The 24,282-nt window shown below is 39.0% G+C and overlaps 2 protein-coding genes across 2 annotated transcripts; one reads left to right on the forward strand and one right to left on the reverse strand.

Annotated features, from left to right (window-relative positions):
- Window positions 1-5: 5 nt before the first annotated feature.
- amdhd1 (amidohydrolase domain containing 1) lies at window positions 6-9,506 on the forward strand. The gene is made up of 9 exons (XM_006633357.3): window positions 6-577; window positions 1,547-1,653; window positions 1,809-1,873; window positions 3,433-3,710; window positions 4,939-5,164; window positions 5,565-5,689; window positions 7,542-7,635; window positions 8,024-8,184; window positions 9,286-9,506. Exons 1-9 carry the CDS (start codon window positions 441-443, stop codon window positions 9,389-9,391), a joined length of 1,299 nt encoding a protein of 432 aa, XP_006633420.2. The 5' UTR covers window positions 6-440; the 3' UTR covers window positions 9,392-9,506.
- Window positions 9,507-11,802: 2,296 nt separating this feature from the next.
- LOC102691485 (histidine ammonia-lyase) lies at window positions 11,803-23,741 on the reverse strand. The gene is made up of 20 exons (XM_006633306.3): window positions 23,429-23,741; window positions 23,025-23,085; window positions 22,885-22,912; window positions 22,696-22,770; window positions 22,322-22,394; window positions 22,152-22,218; window positions 21,044-21,081; window positions 20,799-20,924; window positions 19,587-19,726; window positions 18,999-19,046; window positions 18,618-18,765; window positions 18,198-18,293; window positions 18,053-18,111; window positions 17,831-17,911; window positions 17,228-17,293; window positions 16,650-16,815; window positions 15,682-15,816; window positions 13,424-13,532; window positions 13,249-13,318; window positions 11,803-12,748 (listed from the first exon to the last, which is right to left on the reverse strand). Exons 1-20 carry the CDS (start codon window positions 23,673-23,675, stop codon window positions 12,608-12,610), a joined length of 1,974 nt encoding a protein of 657 aa, XP_006633369.2. The 5' UTR covers window positions 23,676-23,741; the 3' UTR covers window positions 11,803-12,607.
- Window positions 23,742-24,282: the final 541 nt, after the last annotated feature.

The raw sequence follows: 24,282 nt of genomic DNA on the forward strand, positions 1-24,282 counted from the left end.
ACAGGAAGACTAGTTAATCGATAATTCGGATTTCTATACAGCATAATGTAAGATGGAATTTGTAGATCACCTAAAGATTCCCTTACACAAAATACGTGAACAAATAAAATATAAAATGTACGTCTGTAATTAGTGTTTGTCTCTTAAAGGGCACAAAAGCCTACCAAAAAAGGTGAAGGTTAACTAACGTTAGTCTACTTTTACTATACATGAAATATAAACACAAAACAAGTAGTTGATGAGTTTTACTCGCTGTGCTACTTCTCTCATCTAAATGCTCTTAGACCTTCGGGTACTAGTACTAATCCCCGCCCCCACCTGTCAGATTTTTTAAACCTTTGCCGTCTTAGTCCTCTGTCATTCGGTGAATTAAAACGTCTGTCCTTTTTTTCTGGAAATATTTATACATACAAACGTTTTCTCACATATTTACATCAGAAATGTCTAACGATTTAAGGCTGCTAGTCAAAAACGCGAAACAAATAGTTTTAGTTTGTAATAATGGCGAAAGATACCTGACCAAAGACGGAATGAAAAAACTCGCACTGATGGAGAATGCCAGTTTGGTTGTGGGGAAGTAAGTTATGTTTTGTTGTTGCAATGGTGCTATACTGTCATCGCTACATTATAAAGTGTAATACATGAAAAACTGTTCTTAGAATAGGTATTCTATTTCGGAGGCACGGAAGGTTGGCGGATCATAAACACTAACAAAATGTACCGTACAAAGAAATTATTTATAATAACGCTTCTGTGGTGTTATATAACATTTCTCATATTGTATTTTAACCGTATTCCTGTAGTGGTGATGTACGTTTATAGGAATTTTTGACGATGTTTATAGGAAGTTTCGACAATTTCGACGAAGTTTTCTTTACAACAGAATACGCTATACATTCTCTTTAAAGGAAGGTACTTTTTTAAATACCAAAAAGCTATTTTCTTTCAACTATATCTACCACAAGGTGTCACTTTTTTCCAGTTTCTATTTTGGCTATCCTGTTGTCTCGTCCTTGTGCAATATTTTTTTATTTATACAGTAGTAGTCCATAATCGCACAGTATTATTAGTACTCAAAGCAGCTATGCAGTATTCTTCAGATTTTTACCAAGCTTATATTTTATTTAATACCATTTTATTTCCTTTTGGCATTTTAAGTTCCTTGTGTAGTTGTTTGTGTAGAAGGGGGGTATTAGCACGCTCTAAAATACTTGATTAATAAAATTATTGCAGAATTTAGACCACTTTATTACAGTGGTGAATACTCTGATTTTGTTTTTCATTTTGGTGCTTTTAAAGTGAATAAAATGTAAAATGGTTCAGAAATCCAAAGTGCCTCCTGAAAATACTCTTCAAGATTCCTTGAAGAATCCCTTTGGAAACATTGTTCACGTCTCTATTCACAGGCAAGACAAAGAAAGGACATGGGATTAGGGAGAGTTCAATCCCGAGTTATCGAACTTTGGCAGGGCTGTGCCTGATACATGTACAGGTTCTGCTAACGAAGTCTGGTTCTTTGTGACTATTATGTGTCTGTTCTTTTCAGGGATGGCCTTGTGAAGGCTGTGGGACCTGCTGGCTTAATCGATTCTCAGTACAAGGAAGCATCATTTGAAAATGTAATTGATGCCTCGGGCATGTGCGTCATCCCAGGTGTGTATTGAGTGTACAGTAAGTGTACACATGCTTAAAATGTAACCCCATAGATTTGAAGAAAACTATACTCCCTTTGTATTCAACAGTTTCATGTTTTGTAAAATGAAATGATATATAATTAAATAATTTATAATAACTAACATTTGTTTCAGGTTTGATAGATGCCCATACTCATCCTGTCTGGGCAGGTGACAGAGTTCATGAATTTGCAATGAAGGTATCTATGTCTCTTATCTATCATCCATCTACCTATGTATAATGCAACAGGTTTTGTCGAGAAATTAACTATCTACATTTAATTTGATGTCTTACTATTATCATTTTTGTGATTTATAGCTCTGACACTGCTATGTTTGCCTCTGAAATATCCCTTCATAAAAGCTTAACAAACTGCCATAGGGCACCATACAAAATCAATACTGGACTGAGAGGCTTCACAAATGCAACAAATCAGTATTATTGTTACATTAAATGTAAATCAAGATGAAATCATTGTAAGATAATATCTTCCTTAAAGGAGATTAATCAAAATGTTCTCCTTTGAACATGAGAGGACTTTAAACAAAACCAAAACCAATCTGATTCATTTTTAGAAGCTATTTAAAAGTGAACTGCAAGGCTTTTTTATATTCCGGGGTTAGAAAGAATCAGCATTGATGAGTGCATTTCAAGCCACAATAAAAGTAACACAGTACACAGTAACTTGTAAAATCTCAAATTTACACCACAAAATAGACAAAATTTCCAGGTATGCGCAATGACATATTCTGAGATTCAAAACGAGGCAACAGAATGTCCAGTGATGTGATCCGGCCCTATGACATTGTATAAGCTCTTTTAATAATATAGAAATATTGCTCTCGACTTCGAGACAGTTTTTCTTATAAATGTTAACTCTGGGTGCGGATCAGGTTGGAAACTTTCTGTGGTGAAATACCTGCTGCACAACCTGTACTTATGTGCTAGTACATCACAGTTCATTAATCATGACTGGGACTAGTGAGCGGAAAGGGCCGCATCATGTCTCAATTCTTGCGACCTCTCGGTCTTTCACTTGTGGCATGATGCGCCCCTTTCCGCTCACTAGTCCCAGTAATGATTAATGTACTGTGACGTACTAGCGAGAAAAAATGAATTAAGCACCACATGTAAGTCGCCATGTTGTCGCAATTCATTTTTTCTTTACCGTCAATGAATTAATTTTGTTACTGAGATTTAATAACCTGTCTGAGAAATTTAGACTGCGGTTCCCCTTTATTTGAAGGAATCCGGATTCCATCAATAGTGAGGTGTTGGCAATAATAGTCTCAATGTCACTTTTAGGTACAAATAGTAATAAGATCACTTTATTAGCCATATACAATTTTTTACATTACAAATTTGTCTTTTCACATACCCCAGCTTGCTCTCCATGAGACACACAGGCACAGAGACAAGGGAGAGAAGCTCAGGGTCAGTCATTTATACAGCACCCCTGAAGCAGCTGGGGTGAAGGGCCTTGCTTAGGGGCCCAACAGAGTAGGATTCCTCTGCCAGCCATGGGATTTGAACCGGCAACCTTCCAGCCACAGGCACAGATCCTTAGGCACAGCGCCACCACACTACCCTGTATGCTAGCTCGTTGGCTTAACTAAACAGTGTAAGAACTCAAACCAATGACGGGCAAGAAAGGCCCTGCGTTAGGGGTGCGCAAGCCAGAGGTAATTGGAACACAGTAAGAACAGGCGGTCCAAGAGTGGTGCAGGGGAAGTCTGAGCCCACGCTTGCTCTGCCCAGCTGGCGGGGGCCACGTACATGGAGCTGCACCAGGCCGGCGGAGGGATCCACTACACGGTGGAGCACACCAGCGGGGCCTCCCCGGAGCAGCTGCTGGCCGGCCTTCGGCTGAGGCTGCTGAGGATGCTGAGGGCCGGCACCACGCTGGCGGAGTGCAAGAGCGGATACGGCCTGGAGCTGGACGCCGAGGTCAAAATGCTGAGCGTCATCGAGCAGGCTCGCCGGGAGCTCCCCATCGGCATCTCCTCCACCTACTGCGGGGCTCACGCAGTGCCCAGGTTAATCCCATCAGTACCGCAGATTCAGGGGGCCTGGTCGCTAGTGCTGCTGCCTCATAGCTTTTATTGGTTTGATGTGGAGTTCACACCAGCGACCTTCTGCGTGGACCTTGTATGTTCTCCCCGTATTCACATTGCTTTTACTCCTGTACTCTGCTTTCCTCCTGCCCTCCAAAGACTGGGTTTAATTGGTGTTTCTTAATTGTGCCTGTGTCTGCGCGTGTGTGTGCCCAGTGATGGGCATCACATCATCCCATCATCCCACCCTTGGTGTAGTCCTGTCTTGAAGCTTATTCTGCCAGGAAAGCCTCGGGGTTGCCTCAATTCTCTACAAGAGTAAGTGGAATGTACACACATTGTCTATTCTACAACAGATGTTTTTTACACAGAGATGCATATTTCACAATATGTTATCAACTCTATCCATCTATCGGTTTTCTAACTATTTTATCCAGTATAAGGTCATAGGGGTGCCAGAGGCCTGTCCGGGCACATGACGGGCTCAAGGCAGGGTACACCCTGGATGGGACACCAATCCATTGCAGGACAGACACAGACACAAACTCACACACACTCACTCCAGGGGCAAATTTCCCAGAAGCCAATTAACCTGCTAGAATATCTTTGGACTACAGGAGGAAACTTGAGCTCCTGGAAAAAAAAACCTGCAAATGTGAGGAGAACATAGAAGATCCATGCAGGTAGTAGCCCAGGAATTGAACCCAGGGGCCATGCACTGCAAGGCAACAATGCTAACCACTACACCATCTTCCATTTCGCAGTATGTTTTATATATTATTTAAAAATCTGTTATATATATTTTTTCACTGAAAATGAAAAGAAGCAAAATATCCCACAGTAGTTAAAGCTTTATGAATTACTTGGCTTTTTTTCTGAATTGATACCTCGTGTTTTTTGTAGCATCACAGAAGCCTAAAGAGGTTTTCTTTACTACCTCAGTGGTGTATTTTGTCTGTAAGGTTCCTTGTGAATCTGTGAAGGTTCGTCTGGTCTTCCTCTGCTGAGGTGCAGTTTCATGATTAAGGTGATGCTTTGGGTTTTGTGAACTTGTATCACTAAATATTAATGCAGACTTGAGCATTCACAGTTCCTGAAATGAGCCACCTGTTTATATGAAGAAAAATATTTTATTTGTTAAAATCTTAAAGGGAGTAAAAATGTTCTTTTCAGGAGGACGTCTTAAAAAGTTCGAGATTTTACTTTGCAGGGGGAAGACAGCATCCCAGGCAACTGATGAGATCCTTAAAGTTCACCTCCCTGAACTGAAAGACAAGATGTCCAAAGGAGAGCTCAGTATTGATAATATAGATGTGTTCTGTGAGAAAGGAGTGTTTGACCTCAATTGCACCAGAGCCATCTTGAAGGCAGGACAAGACATAGGCCTACAGATTAACTTCCATGGTGACGAACTTCATCCAACCAACTCTGCTGAGGTGCCCTCTTCATTATTTCAACTATTTTTTGTTTTATACGTATGTTAAGTCCTATTTAGAAGCGAAATGTACAGAATATAAGACAGTTGAAAGGGGACAATTATCTTTACACAGATATAAAAAAGAGGTGGATAAGAATGATAGTTCAATAGCCCAGATATTTATTCATGTAAAATCCTATTTTTTTTAAAGAATATTCAGTATCATTTTTTTTTCTCAGCAGTTATTAAGTCCTGGGGGTACAGTACAGTATGACGCCCCCTTTTGGTTTGTAGGTTGCGAATCCTGATTTGTGTTTTAATACTTTTAAATTTTAAATTGTTAATCACATAAGACCTTCAAAAATGTTGAATGACCTTGCTAGCCTTGAGACTAACCTCCATGTTGTCTTGTTGCTCAGCTTGGGGCTGAACTGAGCGCTCTGGCCGTTAGTCATCTGGAGGAAGTGTCTGACGAGGGGATAGCAGCCATGGCCAAATCCAAAACGTCAGCTGTTCTGTTACCAACAACTGCCTATATTTTAAGGTAAGACAGGCCATTGAGTAAAATACAGTACAGGTATATCACATTCAGTACATACTGTATTTTACAGTAAGACAAGCCATTGAGTAAAATACGGTATATTCATACTCTATTGTACTGCAACAGAATACATTGATTATATCATACGGAATGTAAGACAGTTTTCTACGAGTGGAGACCCTTTTAGTAGTTATTTGATAAGGTTTGGATACTGTTAATTGATATATTTCTTGAAGAAAGCCAAAATATCTGCTTTAACATTATAGCTGGGTAGCTTATTCCATGCTCCCACAACCCTTTGGGTAGAAAAGCTGCCTGCTGTTCTTGCTTTTAAATGAACTTCCACTCAGTTTTGACTTGTGTCTTCTAGTTCGTGTTTCAGTGCCGTGACATGAGTACGTTTCTATACGGTATGATCTTTTCATGGTGCATTTATCAAATGCAAGCTGAGATGCCATGTAACTCTCCATGGAACGCTTTTTTTCAGGAAGCTTTTTAAAAAGAAAATATAATACTATGTTGGTTTGATTTTAAAACTCTATAGCCAAAGTGCTGAGAGAATGTGTTCACAGCCAGGCTGTATGGGATTCAAAAGGATGGCAAGAAGCCATTTCCTTATGGTTTCAGCTATTATTTGTCATTTGTTTGTATGCATTATGTGTCACTTTTTGCTTCCTGCTTTTTAATCAGTGGTTAGATTTTTAACAAAACTGTGCTGTAGTGTTTATACTGCGACCCGTTAATAACACCAGTCGATTGAACTTCTTTTGTTTAAATAAAAAACAGGTTCCCCTTAATTTCCCTGGAGTCAAACACTCCATTATCGTCTAGGTCAACTAAAATGTAACGCATGCTTTAATATCCTAGACAACATAGCTATAGTGCTAAATCTTCTAAACATGCTGACCTGTCTAGTTACCTGTTATTCATTACCTAGACTGGGATTTACAGTAGGTCTTTACTGATGTTCTGGGGAGGGGGGCACGTTGAGCTAGATGCAATTGAATAACCCTCATTAGAACTGGAACAAGTAGAGGTTAATTCCATGTTGAAATTTAAAAAGATAAAAAAGTATGTTTTTGTTGTGGATGCTCATCAGGGTGCAGGAACAAGAGTCAAAGAGCTGGGATAGGAAGGACAAAGAAAGAAATCATGAATGAGTAGGCGGAAGGTGCAATTCATTAGCCGCACACAGCTGGGAAGTTTGTACAATGTATTTGGTGCTGTAATGTATTTCAGCACATCTGGCCAGGGTGCTGGATTAAATGAAAGATATACAGTAGCTGTGCCACAATCATCAGAAGGTATATCCATTGTGGTGTGATATCTCTTGATTTAATATTAGTTCTAGTCAGCGTCAGAAAGTCTTTAGATATATTGACATAAGTTTGCACTCTAAACAAATCTGTGTGCCGAGAAAACAAATTGAAATGATCTCCAAGTAAAGCAAATGCTTTGCGGATCCTAACTGCTCATGTGTAAAAAGCCAGCTGAGTGATTTCTGCTTGGTCTGTTAATTAATAAAACGCACATGAAAAAGAGTAGCAGTCAGCAAGGTGGACTCTGCTGAGAAGGCGAATACAGTACCTGCTGGGGCAAGGACCTACAGCACTGGTACAGAAAACAGGGAGTGAAGATAAATAAAAATAATCTCATCTTCATCTCTCAGGAGCAAACCAGGCACCCAGAAGGAGGGGTTTTCTTCCACTATCTCACCTGGGCTGAATGATTCCCTTTTATTTGTGTCACAGAACATGGCTTTCTTTGTTCCCCTTTCATTTCTTTTTCATTCTGATGGTTGATAAACATTGTTTTGGAAATGGAGGTTTATGCCACCAGTCTGCTTGTTCTGTAGATTGAAGCAACCCAGAGCAAGAGATATGCTTGATGCAGGAGTCATCGTAGCTCTGGGCAGTGATTTCAACCCCAACGCCTACTGTTGCTCTATGGTAGGTGTCTGAGTATGATACCGAATGTACAGAGACAGAGGTTTTATTTTCAGCTCTTAATTAACTGTTACTCATGCAACATACAGTAAATCTCTAACTGGAGGTTATCTAAGTAAACCACTCAGTTTAAGTGGGTTTTATGGGAGGTTTAATTGTCAAGGTCTAATCTTTAACCCGCAGAAACATTTGTGAAATCCAGAATCCCATCAAACTGCATTATCTTCCTTCTCCTATTCTAAGCAAACTGGGACCTCAAACATCATGATCTGATTTATTGTTTTCCTTTTGGTTAATTTGCGCTTTGTGATTTGCTTATCAGTTGATTTGCTGTGTAAAGGTATGGGATGAGCAGATGAAAGCTGGCTGTTGACTTTCGCTTTCTTCCCAGCCTATAGTGATGCATCTGGGCTGTGTGAACATGAAGATGTCGATGAATGAGGCATTAGCTGCGGCTACCATCAATGCAGCCTACGCCCTGGGGAAGTCTCACCTCCACGGCTCTCTAGAGGTCGACAAACAGGGAGACCTCATCATCCTGAATTCTGCACGGTACAGCTTCGCTCACATCACATTCGGACATTTGGTTTCATTTTACAGAGTGGTGAAAGCGCCACACAGCCGAGCATATACATTTGTGCGCATGTGGAACACCTTTTTAAGGTCTTCTGGATTTAGAGCACAACTAAGACAAAGGCATTTAACACTACTCATCAGGCCATTAGCCATGTCGGATTCTTTCTGACAGCACCCTTGTTTTAGGACTACCATGATGGACATGTGAAGCAAAGCAAACTGCACACAAAGGTCACAAAAGGTCACAAAAGGTGCCACCATGATCAAGCCTCGTTGTTAGTAAGAATCGATATTATTGGTGACTAGACTAGATTCTAGGACTAGATTTTCAGGCTTCATGGCATGCTACTGTACATTTACATGTTGACTGGCATGTTTTTTTTTATTTGTTTTGGGCTGAATTATGTGGACTGCACTGCAACTTTTGACATTTTTGAAACGTCCCCATGAGACGACTCTGTAGATGTGTCCAGTGCTGCAATAAACAATATATTGATAGCCTACACTATGAATAGCACACAATCTTGAGCAGAAGTTCCCAATTTCCCAGATTTAAAATGTTATTCTTTTTATGGAATTTGCAGCAATGACTAAGACGTAGTGGCTATGTATCAAAAATATATATTATGCAGTGTAAGATGCAAAGAAAATGTTCAGTTAATTGGATTTATTTAATGCCGGTTATATTTACTGAGGGTGGCACAGTGGTTAGTATTGCCTCCTCACAGTACTGGGGCCCTGGGTTCAATTACTGGGGTTTTATCTGCATGAAGTTTGCATGTGATTGCATGGGTTTCCTACTGCAGCTGGTAGGTTAATTTTAACCTACCAAAGACATGCTGGTAGGTTAATTTAAGGCTGGGAAAACTGACCCTGGCAAGAGTGTGTGTATCTACAGTATGTCTGTGTGTGTCCTGTGATGGACTGGCATCCCATCCAAGGTGTATCCTGCCACTGGGATAGGCTCCAGCTCACCTGAGACCCTAAACTGGATGAAGCAGTTAGAAAATGGATGGATGTATTTACTGACTTAACTTCAATATGACATAAAATAATTGCATTATATATATTTTCTAGGTGGGAGCATCTGATTTATCAGTTTGGAGGACATCAGGAGCTTATCAGATACGTCATCATTAAAGGAATGGTGGTTTATGATAATGACAAAACCATGGACTACTGAATGGTTTCCAGGGGATGTGTAAATTAATGCATTTTGAAAAAAATAAATGCCTATCAACTAATTGAATTACCTGATCTTTTATCTTTAACTCCTTAATAAAAAGTTACCAGCTGTTTCCATATTGCCATATTATTTCTCATCAGGTTTTACTATTCATCATGAGTCACGAGAAGGTTTCTAGTCTTTTTAGAGAACATTTGTTTTCTGCTTTGAATGGAAATTACAATCCTGCCAGTCAAATCTTCACATGAATCAAAGGGAATGCTTGAATGCGCACTCATAAAAAAATGTACAGCTTTTTAATTTAATCAAATCAAATCAGTTTATTTATCAAATGCACAACAATACAGTGTGCAGGAGTAGTTGCTGGCAATGAAATGTCTTTTCTGCGAGGTCACAAAAATCACAAGAATCACATAATCACATAATCACAAAAATCACAGAATCACCAAATCACAAAATCAAGGTTACAAAAATAAGGTTACATAATAATAGATGCAATAGAAATTGAATGAAACTCAATATGAGTAGAGCTGCTTTGTGTCCATGGTCTATGCAATGTATTATGTCCAAGTAGTGCGGATATGCTGAATACAATGAAAACTGTCCATGTAGCCATTACAGGTGATTTGCTAAAGGAGCTGCAGGTTGGCTATTTAGTCTTATTGGGAAACCAGTCTTATAGGTTTCTCCAGAGGAAGAAGAGTGTGAAATTGCTGATATAACTAAGAGGTTGCAGGCTCAAAGACTCAGTGAGCTAGTACAGCTCTTGTGTTTGAGCAAAGTACTCAGATGTTTACCTATAGTATATAATGAACATAACTAGTAAATTATGTCATGTAATGTCATGTCACTTTCCAAACCGCTTAATACCATATGTTGTCACTGGAAGCCGGAGCCTACCCGGCAAGCAATGAGCGCAAGGCAGGGTACACCCTGGACAGGGCGCCAGTCCATCGCAGCGCAACTGCAAGCCAGTCATACACGGGGACAATTTTGAGGCTACGGTAACGGCCGAGGCTAGAAATTTGGCCCGGACACCGGGATAGCTCCCTATTCTTATCGAGAAATGCCCTGGGATCTTTAATGACCACTGAGAGTCAAGACCTCGGCTTAACATCTCATCTGAACGATGGCGCACACTATAGTATAGTGTCCCCGCCACTATACTGGGGCATTAGGACCCACACAGACTACAGCGTGGGCACCCCCCACTGGTCCCATGGAGACCTGGAGGTCTCCCATCCAGGTACTGACCAGGCTCAACCCTGCTGAGCTTCAGTAGGATATCAGTTGAGAGCTGCATGTAATATTATATAAACATTGTAAAACAAAAGACCGGTGTAGAGTGTTGTTTTACAAGCATCATGTTACATTGCTGTGATTCTCCTTCATTTTTTCCTTTGCCGTTTCATCTTCATCTGTGCTGTCGGCACACAGTACTATTGACACAGCCTATTGAGTCTGCATTTACAGTTGACACTTTGTACTCAAGTACCATCTAGTACAAGTATGGACAGAGATCAAAGCTAATTCTACATTACTTACTTAAAATACTAAAAAGCAAACTTGTCATTGAAAGATGTGTAACCAAGTTGTAAAGTTCAACAAAATGGTTTTGGTCACTGGATTATATATACTCTTAACTGCTTTAAATGATTTATAGTTTAGTCTTGAATCAATGTTAGGAATGACTCAATTATTTTAAATGACTATATATTTGAAAACCTAAAAAATGTTTTTTTGCTTTTTTCTTCTCAGTGTCTTCTGTGTCAAGAAACCATTTTACACAAAACAGAGTATCAATTAAGAAATTAAAAGTTTAAAGAAATGTATCATAAATCTGTGCCAATCACATATTTGTCCTTTAATGTAAAACTTTTGATATAACAAAGTTATAGTTGGTTTTCAACTGTCATTCCTGAGAATGTATTTTTAGCAAGTAGTCTGAAAATATTTGATTAAGAATGAATGGCATTCCGGTGAAGAATTAAGTACAGAGAAACCTTAAATACTAATTTATTTCTAAGAAAATGATCTGTTCTGTTTCCAATAGAATAAAAATACAGCTAGTGATATGCAGTACATTATGCTCTCCAACAAATAGCTTTGTGAAAACCCAATACATAAACTAGTGTAATTTACACACAAAATAATAAAGATGAGTACAGGATACAGAACAGATATAAGGGATTCGTTCATATTGTTTTATTTTAAAACTGAATCTGAAACAGGGGTATTACCTATATACTGAAATGTTATAAAGAAAATGACTATAACCATTAATATATTGTTTCCAAATAATAAATAATTATGTAAATGTTGAAATGGATTAAGACATTCATTTTACTAAACTTGCATAAAGAATTTCTGCAATTTCATGCATGCCAGAGATAACAGAGATAACACTGTAAATACATATCACTTTAATAGTTGTTAAGAGTTATTAGGCATGTTTTGTTATTACTGTAGATATTTAGATTTATTTAATATTTTGAGGTATGGATAACAATGTTGCAAACATCAAAGCTCACATGTTTTCTAATAAATTTAATTGGAGTCAAGCAGTAAGGAGAAAAAAATTGCAAAAACAAATCTTATCTTGGCATTTAAAAGTATTTCCTTGGTACTGGATTATTACAGAAATTATTTTTTGGGGACTGTACATGTTACTGATCCATTTAACTCAGACATCAGCTTTTAACTGACCATACAGTATGTGAGGTAGAAAAAAGACAATCAGTAATGACCAACTTAATCATTTATAAACAAAAATATTTGAGCAAACCGAATACATTGTACAGCTTTACCAGTAGTAACAGCGCCAGCCCTTAAATGCAGCTGTCCAGTTGCCACACACAGTTATACAGGAATAAAGTATCAGGTATTTCAGATATAGAACTATGTTCACTTGATTTATCTGGGTAACAAGTAACAAGGGTAATAATTATCACAGTAAAGTTACAACACAGATGAAAGGCAAGTGGAAAACCTTTAGGAACTCAGGAAATAGAACTATTCACTCCTGATCTATACTGTCCCTTACAAAAACTACCACTGTCCCAGCTAGCAAAATATTGAGGTACCTTATAAATCAAAAATTAAACACATTTCCCTTTATTTTATTAAGATTTGTAAGGAATTCTTAGATTTACGTTAAAATTATTAACTAAGATAACAAATAATGGCTTAGTTAATGTGTCTGCCCCGTCTGTCTCAATGATCGTATTCATGGCACACGCGTTTCCTTGGTGACGACGGAGAGTCGAGCGCAAAGGCTGTTGGTGAGGTAGGCCGTGATTCAGGTATGTGCTCCAGCTTGTACTTTTCTATGTAAGGACATGCTACCTGCCACACCTGTATGAGAGAAGAAAATCAAAAGTTGTAGGGAAGACAAAGACTCATTTTCTAGAAGAAAGCTGCCGTTTTTATGTCATTTTAAAAGTAATTTCAGTGCTTTTCCATCCATTTTCTAACTGCTTTATTCAGTTCTGGGTTGCAGGGGGGGCTGGAGCCTATCCCAGCAAGCAACAAGTGCAAGGCAGGGTATACCCTGGACAAGACAAAAGTCCATCACAGTTAGTGCTTTTCTTTAAATAGAATATTTAAGCTATACTTAATTAAGGCTATGAATAAAGTTTTACTAGTATAAACATAGTGTCAAATAATGTGTGTTTTCCATTTTCACAACAGCTTAATTAAAACTACAGTACCCTTCAATGGTATTGTCATCACTGTGGTATTTTGAATTGTCTTTAAAAAAAAATCCAAATACATTTCCAGAAAACTCTAGGGAAAACGCAATGTGCTGCATTTGTTCTTTTTCTTGCAAAAAGCAACCCAGTTGTAACACTTGCCTTTTGGTCCAAAAGTAGCCTGTGAACAGCCTCGATATCTGGAGCCATGAAGCGATCCTTAATCCATGGCCTGAAAGAAAGACATGCAGTACATTAGCCAAATATTAACCAGTCTATTCTGCATTTTTTTAAATAGACAAACCTGTGTAAATATATGATTTTGTGTTTAACTTACTTGACAGATGCACGAACAAGGTCATAGACTTTCTCCAATGGAGTGGTAGTTCTCAGGGGGCGTAAAAACTCGATCCCCTGGCAGGCTGCGAGCAGCTCTATGGACAGAACTGAGAAGGAAAGCACACCTGTTAATGTTCCCAGTTCACATTTCTCTTCTTGATAAACACCCACCTAATTAAGTCAGGGCTTAATTCTTCGTTTTCACTGAATTAACACACCTCATTTTATTTTTTCTGTCTGGTCGATTCTGCTTTGCTATTTCTTTGGATTTTTCTTAGAATTGTAAAACTATTAATTTCCCCTTATATCTACAGGGCAGAGTTAGGGCGGTCTAGGAAGGTGTGATAGGGTTTAACAGAATTAGAGATAGGTGCTCTCCCTAGATTTATTACTGCTTCAAACATTCTACTTTTTTCAGAGACAACAGATTAATTCCTTTTATACATTTTCAAACCGCTTTATCCAATACAGGGTCATGAGCCTATCCCAGCAAACAAGAGGCACAAGGGAGGGTACACCCTGGATGGGATGCCAGTCCATCGCAGGGCACACAATGGACACATGACAGACACAAACAAACGCACTCTCACACCAATTACTCTACCAGCATGTCTTTGAACTGATGGACCTGCAGGAAACCCACATGAGCACAGGGAGAACAGACAAAATCATGCCACTGAGGTTTAATTCCGTCATCCTGTATTCATTTATTTTTCTTCGGTTGTTTTATTGTGGAATTCTCAATTTGTTTCAAGTTTTTTTGTCCCATTGGCTGCTTCTCCATGACAATCTTTGCAGCCTTTTTCAGAAGCCCAGTCGCTTCTGAGCAGCCAGTGGGATCAGCCCCGTTTTTATTCGAAAGCAAAAACCATTCTCGCTTGTAATACTGTGTGTTAAGCAGTAAATTTGCTTTGTTCCGTAATACTTAACGGAAAATCTGACAATAGTGTAGATTTCAACTGGACTGTTGCTCCACTTCTGCTGGGCCTGTGAGCCTTTCTGAAGAGCAGTGCTCAATACCAGAGGGATCATGGCCTGGTCTTATCAGACCCCCGGGGGACTGATTAGACTGGGGGCCCAAGATTGCTGTAGCAAAGTGGGTGAATAAACACGGGATACTGACCCCCTCTCTAATTGCAAGAATACCAATGGTGATGTAATCAGCTCCTAAATTGTGCAATGTGACCTTGTGAATCACAGACACAGGGCTAGCCTCACACATGCTTTAAAGCATGGAAGGTACTGCCTGGAAAAGCCCCTATAGAAAATAACTGTGCTGGCTAAGTAAAAACTACAACCTTTGATGTCCTTTTTGTTAACTCCACCTAATTGGATCACTTTTTCCCCCCCATCGCTAATCTTTCTCATTTTTGACATATCAAGTTGAACACATCTGTATGCAAAATACCTTGGAGACAAAAACCTTCTGGAATCCTGAAGGACTTTTAGGAATGCATAAGCAAAACCCAGGGAACTCATTGCACAGGGAGAAGCTATCCCAGAGGTTTCCCAGCTGCCAGAGGTTTCTTACAGATTTCTTTCAGCTGTTATACAGGGAGTGTTGTGTATTAATACACTAACAATTTAATGATTTTACAGTGTAAAACAAAATCCATCTTCAGCAGCAGACATTTAATGCAAGACTGAAATGAATGTGTGAGTTTCCATTTAAGTTTTAATAGCAGCTGCATGTCTACAATGTACTGAATTTCCAAGTGATGATCCACAGTCAAGCCCTTGTGTCACACTGAGTTAAATATTATCCCATGTTAGCCCATCGCTTGAAGTCTTTCAGTTTATAAATAGCTGAAAGTAAATGATTTTCAAAGATAAGTCAATTTGTTTTTGGTTAGGTGACCAGAAACAGGTCACATAGAGGATTGGTTATCTGTTCAAATAAGATAACTAGGAGGTACAAAGAAAAGACTATATTATTGAAAAGACACTGTTTTATAACTTTTACATTCTAAATTAAATGCACCATCGCCCATGACATATATTAATTCTTCCTAAACTATAAGAGAGAAACAAAGTCTTATAATGTGAAAAAATATTTACGTGTTCAGTTTTTGGGGTGTGAGAGGATGATCACATGTGCAACAGTTGATGAAAGAGATGCTGTTTGTCCTGTAGTAAAACTACATTTGGCGGAGGACAGTGTAGTAATTCAAAGGGATACAAACAGGGTCTGCAGAGCCTGTGTCTCACAGTACCCCCTCAATTCGATCTCTTCCATCACTTCCTCCTGTGCCGTACCTTGTTCCACATGCTCCACCACGCGGAGGGCCTTCCTGGCTGCCCAGCCACCCATTGACACATGGTCCTCAGTGGCAGCGCTGGTGGACAGGGAGTCCACAGAGGACGGGTGACACAGTACTTTATTCTCTGACACTGCAGGGACAGGACAGTGCTATTAAAGGAAGAGTCTGTCCTCACATTATCATATACAGTGTCCTCATCAGGGTACTTAGTGTCCTCACATTATCATATACAGTGTCCCTATCATGGTACATACAGTGTCCTCATCATGCACCATACACTGTAATCATCATACCACTTGTAGTGTCCTCTTAGTGTAACATACTAGACAATGTTCTCATGATGCTACATAGACTGTGGTTATCATGGCACAGACAGTAGCCTCATCATACCACATACATATTCCATACATTGTGTCCATTATTCACCAAACTACAGGTCTTTTGGTGTTTTACAGATTTTAGAACTAGCAATGAAGAAATAAAAATTCTGTGACTAACTAACAGATTTGGTGGGATAATATTTTATTTTTTTCCTCAGTGTATGCAGCTTAGGCACACAAAATGAAATACAAAGTATTTTTTCCAGAAACTACAACAACCTTTACAGAAATCTAGGCTTTCTTAATATGTTTTTTTCACACTTTCCTCTGTACTCGCCTACAGCCAAAAACGGCTGTTCTTATTCCGCTGAGTTTCAGGTATTGGTACCAGCCCTCTTGGCAGTACATGTAACCACTTAGTTCAGTTCAGTTTATTAGTCATATGCACTGAAGTGCAATGAAATGCTCATAAAAAATTCTCGATCCAATGTCCACAAGCACTTGTCGATCATAAATAATTGCTGAAAAGACCGACTGGACACAAAAAGCCCACATCGTGAAACAGAGATGTACAGACGAGGAGCAACGTGCAACACATCACCACTCTCCAGTGCCACGTCCACCACTGGTGCCACTTACTCACCCAGAGCAGCGGCAGTGCAGTGGGCTATCATGAACCCGGAGTTCAGGCCCCCTTCGCTGACTAGGAACGCGGGCAGCTCGCTCAGAGACGGGTTACACAGCCGCTCAATCCTCCTCTCACTGATGGAGGCCAGCTCGTGCACACCGATGGCTAAATAGTCCAGAGCCTGGAATAACAGAACATACGAGCGACTTTATAATCAAACGCTTGATATTTCCGAGATGAAACTGTGGGCGTTTTGCGATTATTCATTCTATGCTGTTATTACTCTGAATCAGGTCTTGCTACACATCTTCTCACTCATATTTACAGTGTAGAAAAATAATCCATTCAAATAGCAAGGGAAATGTAGTCTTGTTCAATTTAGGGAACATGAAAGATGCACATTAATTTATAACAAAGCACAGGTAACACTTCACAAAAGTAGAAAAAACTTTTGGCTAGTAAGCCTCCTTCAGGTGTGAGTTCAAGTTCTTCACATCTACAATTGTTCCTTATTTATTACTTGTACTTGGTTATTTATTACAGCCTCACATCATGTTTGCAACAAATATATACAGGTTTTTCCATTCACTTACTTTAGCAGGGTATTCACCATGAAAATTCCCACCAGAAATGGTCTCTCCCCTTTCAGCAAAGACCATCTTTAATGTCTGTTAAGTTCAAACTGCCATAAACAACATGAAACACATGTAACAGGTGTGATAGTAAAAAAAATAGACTGTGACAGAGACATCCATTCTCTCAGGGGCCCTTAAATTTTCTGCAGCAGAAAATCATTCGGGCTGTTTGGAGGTTTGCCTATAGCCTTCTTTTAATTCACTAAGTACCATTTAAATAGAAATGTGAGCTTTTTATTGTTCACAAACTATATATTTGTGATAGCCATGTCCAAAATGCCCAGATATTTTAAAAAACTTTCAGTGTTATTTGAAAATAAATATGACCAATTACCAATGTTACCAGGGAAGCAGCTAGGAATAAAAAAAATCCTCAGAATCCAACCCTTACAGGCCACTGAAAATGAATTGAGGTATTTCCCTACAAAGAAAATCTTCAGCAATTGTTTCTTTTAAAAAGAAATTACCTTCTAAGTTTGCAATGCAAATCCAAGCACTTGATTAATTGGAAAAAAAGGCGGCTTAACTGTTTTCAGACTAGGTGGAAGTGAGAAAGGATACAGGGTTGTCTGTGGCGCTGTTGATTTCTGTGTTGATGATGTTCTTGACAAACTCAATAGTGTCATTCACCACTCCATGCACCTGGATATCGAAATGAATTGCAGTTAACAAATCTGATTACCTAACGAAACCCCTTAGAAATTTACCATGGTAAAATGGTAAATAGTAAACTAACAGACTGAATTTAACATAGGAAACTCAAACACCACCAGTTTAACATACCTGAGGACAGCAGCGCAGGGTGTACGCATCTTGAACTCGGTCGCAAAACCTGTGGCTTTCTGTCAAACAGATTTAGAATCAGAAACAGCATTAGGCAGAGCAAAATCTGGAAAGGAAAGAAGTGCTGGCTGAAATGGATCTGCACCTGCTATTTCCGAAGGATGATGATCAGAATCCAGCAGAGATCGAAACCTGAAGGCCACTTCCTTCTGTCCAGGGTGAGGACGCAGCTCATGGATACCTAGGGGACAGGGGGCAGTGTGGCGACATGATTTCTACATTCCTGCCTTGACTTCTAGGCAGACTTCACCACTACAGCAACCAGGGTAAAATCCGTCAAGATTAACAGCCCTTAACAGTAAAGATTTGACAACCCTCCTCTGTCAAATATAAATGGGTAAAGAGTAAGAATTTTTAAAATGCTAAAGAAACATGCAGACAGTAAACAAGAATAATGATGTATCTTTTGTTCTGTCTAATATTTTTGTTCTAATATTTTCCTATTAACTTTAAACACGTTAAAAACATCCAGCCCACTGCTCCCTGCTTCCAGCGCCTATCTCACCGCTGTCAAAGGCCCTTGTGGTTCCCTTGAGCACCTCCAGGGTTAACGCGGCGATGATGTCAGCCTGCCTGGCGATGGCCTGAGCCCTCTCCACTGCCTCCGCACCCAGAGACGTGATCATCTGGGTCCCATTGATGAGGGCCAGCCCCTGGGGGCCAAACACAGGGAGCCATTGACATCCACCAAGCAAGTCAGGTGGGTTTCACCTGTACTTTATATGGTAGCAAACACACTGGCAAGTAAGAATTCAGCCATAACTTTTCATTATAATTCGTACTTCAAGGTTTATGTCATCAGAAAACTTGTATAAGCTACTGATCATTCCTTTTGTACTATATATTTGTAGTATATATGTGCCCTGAATACATTTAGAAACAGTACCTCCTTTGGCTTCAGGGATATGGGAGTCAGACCATGGGCCTCCAGCACCTGTGCAATGGGGGTGAGGGGATAGGAACAGAAGCAATCAAAAGTTTTTATTAAAAGCCCATCAAAGGCAAATACCAAACTATTCATGCTGAAGGGCTTCGTTTTTGCATTTTATGCAAATTTAATAGAAATTATACAATGACATACTCATTTTGGTCACACCTTTGGGCTCTACGATAAGCAGCTATAAACAATCCATTAACAACAAATTCATGTTGTTATTAACTGTTAACGGCTGGTATTCAAAGTTAGAACATTATTAGAATGAACGTTGAGCTGTTTTTTGCTGTAAGATGTTAGGATATCTAATAACATAACTTATATAATAACATATATTAAACAAGTGCTCTAAAAGGGCACTCTCTCACTTATAAAATAAACAGATCCCAGTGCTCTTGACAGTGCTAGTTACTTAGGGTTGCCCACATTTTCGATGGACTTCCAATGCATTTTAAATCAATGACCGTCTGCCATCGCTCCCTCTGAAGGGATGTTTTATAGGGATGTATACTACGGGGAACGTAATAAACGAACGCTCACGTATTTGGCGTCGGCCCAGCCGCTCTTCGGTGACCACATCTTGCCCTCTCCCGTGAGCCCCAGCGCCAGGTGAGCCAGGGGCGCGAGGTCTCCGCTGGCCCCGACCGTCCCCTTCTCTGGGACATAAGACAGGCAGGAGGCTGCAGAGACAGGCGGGACGCGAGTCACACGTCGCACAGGTTGCACTCCGAGAATGAAATGAAGTATCCATCCATATGAAACACGTTTATTAAAGTACATTTACAAAGAATAACGGCTTGTGTTTCTGCGGTTCACCACGGTGCAACCGTTTTTGTTAGAATGTATCTTTTTTTAAAATAAGGTTCACGCGCTTGGCCTCGCTCGTGCACGAACATATTATTATTAACATCACCACTAATAATAGAAATACTACTAATAATAATAATAATAAAACAGCAATTACAATGGAACAGGTCAATTAAATTAAACATTTGTAATGCATTTTGGACTAGGCCTCGCCTGACCCTGCCACATGATTGACCCCCTACTGCTGATTTCCCGGACCTCACATTTTATTGCCACAGTTTCTGTTCTTTTCTTATTTCTTATGCTATGTGATGGTGCAGAGGCTGACCCATGTAGATTTTTCAAAAAAAAGAACAATATAATTAAACGCTGGATGTATTCCAAAACAGATGATAATGCATTACCAAAAGAAATTAATGAAACACTGGGAGACCTTTAAATTTAAAATAGAAAAAAACCTCTACATTAAAAATAAATGAAAATTTTTAATTTTTCTTTAAAAAAAAAACAAAGTTACTTCTCCAATCGAGAAAGAGTCACACCTAAGTTGCTGCTCCAGACCAATCATAATATACACAAGCAATGCAGAAACTACACACATAAAAGCACTAGCTGTACATTAACAGGTCCCAGTTTTGGCTCACTGTGAGAATGTTACTGTAAGAATAAAAGATTCTGCGTGTAGGGCCTCTGTTTTGTAACTGCAGTGTTAAGTATTGGTTAAAACAGAGACAAGGAGTTTTTTAGTACTAGCTGACAGGCAGTTCCCTAGCTTTGCACCCTGCTGAGGACATCCAGAATGGATAACAGGGTTGGATTCCATCACCATGTTTTTTATGAATATATTTCTAAACCTTTACTAGTACTTAATTGTGCAGGTCATGGAACAAATGGGTCGCTACTTATTACACACCACTGATTCCTATAAAACAAGCTCAAGGTTACCATTGAAGGCCTCTATCATCTGATGAAGGGTGTCCAGAGAGATGCCACTGTACCCTTTGGCCAGGACATTGATCCTAAGAGCCAGCAGCATTCGTGAGCGTTCAGGACTCAATGGCTTGCCTAGACCTACAAGCGAAAAACAAACAAACGTGAGCCACCAGCAAACAAATTCAATAACCTGATACTGATTCACTTTCAGGCTCCTCCTCTGCACTTCTCAGATGCTGAAGGAATCTGGGACTCACCAGCTGAGTGAGACCGAACCAGGTTTTCTTGCAATTCCCTAAAGCCAAAAAAGAAGAAAAGCAAAACAAAAAGCATATTGGTTTCAGTATCTCACGTGATGTATTCCATAAATCCTACATTATGGCTGGGTGAAGTCCTCCACTAAGTTTTAGCACTAATTCAATATAAACAGAATCTCAAATTCTCACTTCTTTCAAGAAATACAACATGAAACCTAGTAGCGTTTTGAATTAAGTTACCCAGGGATTCTATAGGCTTGTATAAAAAACACAATTCATTACAAATCTTTGTGCCCTTAACTTCCAGTTTTCACTGGATATAAATGCATTAAATTAAAAGTGCCCATAAAAGTTCTAGATTTAATCAGAATTATAACTGCATTCCCACAGAATAAACAGCTAAATTTGAACTTTTTGGCAATTTGGACTAAGAAGTTTATTAGAGTACAATAATCAATTTTCATTGTATTCTATCTATATGATGGCTATCATAGTCAGATATTAGTAAATGATAAACAGCCTCTTTGCTTCTCTGGTCAGAAGTAAGTGTTCCTTGATGGAAAATTGTAATAAGAACCTCAAATCTCTATGTAATTAGAGCATATTTCATTTTAATTTAACGATAACAGGTCCAGAGATTATGATTTTCATATATAAATACTAATACTGAAAACAAATGATAAAACAGTTTCTAAAAGGTCTAATTGGGACATAGAAAAACCAGTTCCATCTCTTATCTGAAAGTCACTTATTCCTTGTAAAGGTCATGAGAATTCAGAGCTCATGTCGGAAGCACTACACCCTGGACAGGACGTCAGCCTATCAGAAGGCATGGATACACACTATTTAGTAGCACCAGGTGGGTGAAATCCCAGTATGAATGAGAAGAACATCCAAACTCAAATAAGAAGCAACACCACTCCTGAGTTGAACCCAGGGCCTAAGAGGTGAGAGGCAACCGCATACTAATGACACTATTGAACCTTTATAAAGTAAATGGGTTAAACCTTCTTTTTTAACACTTTCACTCTTTAAGAAATGTCAACTTGATAGCTGAAAAACTCCAAAATACCTCATGGAATATAAGAGAAACTTCAGAAAAACTTACTTCAGCTTACTCTTTGGTATAACTGTTCGAGCAAATTTTCCAAAACCCGTTGTGATTCCATAAACAACTAGAAGAAAACAAAGGTTATTGTACCAGTTTTGGACAGCTTTAGGTCATATATCTTTGTGTTAGATTTTTAAATTGTAAACACATGTATTTTTCAAAACTACCTTTATTTTCCTTTACAATGTTTTCGAGGAGTTCTCTTGAATGCCCAACTCTGTCTTCTGCTTCTGGGGTAAGCTAAAAAAATAAAAACTTCTCTCATTTTCCAAAACTTCATACTCTGGGAGACCATAGTTTCTGCTCTATCAATCCAAATTTGTGCATGTAGTTCAGTGTCTTAATCTTAATCTTAATTTTATACGGCTTTTAAATACTGTTAAATTTAATGTTAAGGTGCTTCTAGAGTCATTGCTTTTCATCGTTTTAGTGTAAAGAATCTTGAGACGATGTGTCCTAAAGAGGTACTATATAAAATAATGTTATATTAAAAATAACTAAAACAGCAAATTATTTTGATTATCTTGTTAATAATCTTTACCTTAATCCTGTAGAGTCCTTTTCCTAACTTGACCAGATCTGTGGTTGTTAGACTGTTGCCATCCAAAAGAATGTACTATGAAAAAGTAAGACAACACAAGACACTGGCGGGTCTATCAATAATGTTATTACAACCTTTACAGTAACAGTAGCAAAGAGAACAGATGGTTATCATTTCAAACATACTCACTTCATCAGGCTCTCGGTATGTAGTATTGCTGGAGATGAGCGGTTAAAGAAGCCAGTGCATCAAAACCAATACATCAACTCACGAGAGTTTACACCTCCCACACCACCAAATACTATCCCCTCTTTAAAAAAAAAGGATACAGGTGAGGCTCTCCCGGCTGGGACGGAATAAAATCCGGAGATTTTGTGTCTCCTTCGATAACTGAAATGTAAAGATATATTTTAATAGACATGTTAAAGAATTTAGCTTATGTGAGTAAATCAATTTCACGTAAACTTTTTTTTATTTTATTTTAGGGCCCAACCACTAATAAAAACGAATAAACTTAATCACTTAGATAAAAGAAATGAGAAACAATTTACGGAAATATGTGCTGTGAATGGAATTTGTGAGTCGGTTAACCCAATCTAAATATTATTAACGTTAGAAAGTATAAGCCAAACACAAACGGTTTAATTATTTTTACAATTAAAAACGAAAAATTAAATAAATAATAACGCAAATATGTAAAAAAAAACACAACAACCCGTTCTTTAAAAATTACCGATTTCAACGAAATCGTTGTCTTCCAAAACGTCTTCGATCACATCGTCCGCGTCCAGCAGCCCGTGTCCCTGACATCGCCTCACATAGAAACGCACATCTTTCACCGAGCTGATGCCCCCATTGTCGGGCTTGTTCTTCGTGTACCGTCGGAGCGCCTCGACGCCCAGCCACTGCACCGTGTTGGACACGTCCTTGCAGGGGACGGTCAGCCACTCGTCCCTGACGTGCACCGTGAAACGAGGCATCGCGCTGCTGGCGGGGGATACCCTGGACTAACTCTCCTACTTCGCTGTTCATAGCTCCCTGTACCTGCTCGTACCTGCCCGCCCATGGCAGGGGCGGCACCAATCACATGTAGCCGGAGAAACACCTCCTGATTCAAAGTTAAATGGACGTGCGTTTTGTTTGTTGGCCTCTCATATTTGAAAAGCTTATAGTAGAAATCGCACATACTATTATATGTCCACACTGTTCACGTGAAGCAAAAATGCGTCCACTGCCTTTGATATCCAGCTATTCAGTAATCTGCTGTATTTCTACTTTATGGGATAAGCCAAATACTTATTGTGGAGTTGAAGTAGAGTTTTTAAGAAGTTTGCAAGCAAAAGGAGGTTATTCGGCACATTTGACTCTCTACTAATTAACATCAAACAATAGACAGTACTGTATATACAGTAGTATATGTAGTATAACTAATATGTATTAAAATCTATCGTTATATATAAATATACCTTTAAACATTGGTATTATTCTCTCAATGTAGTTAAATTCCCAATGATATTTGCTTAAAATGTAAACGCATTTGTAATAATAAGAAATATACACTAGTATCCTCTAATAATTGTGGCACTG

The sequence above is a fragment of the Lepisosteus oculatus genome, chromosome 7 (genome assembly GCF_040954835.1).
Source record: "Lepisosteus oculatus isolate fLepOcu1 chromosome 7, fLepOcu1.hap2, whole genome shotgun sequence".
Lineage (NCBI taxonomy): Eukaryota > Metazoa > Chordata > Actinopteri > Semionotiformes > Lepisosteidae > Lepisosteus > Lepisosteus oculatus.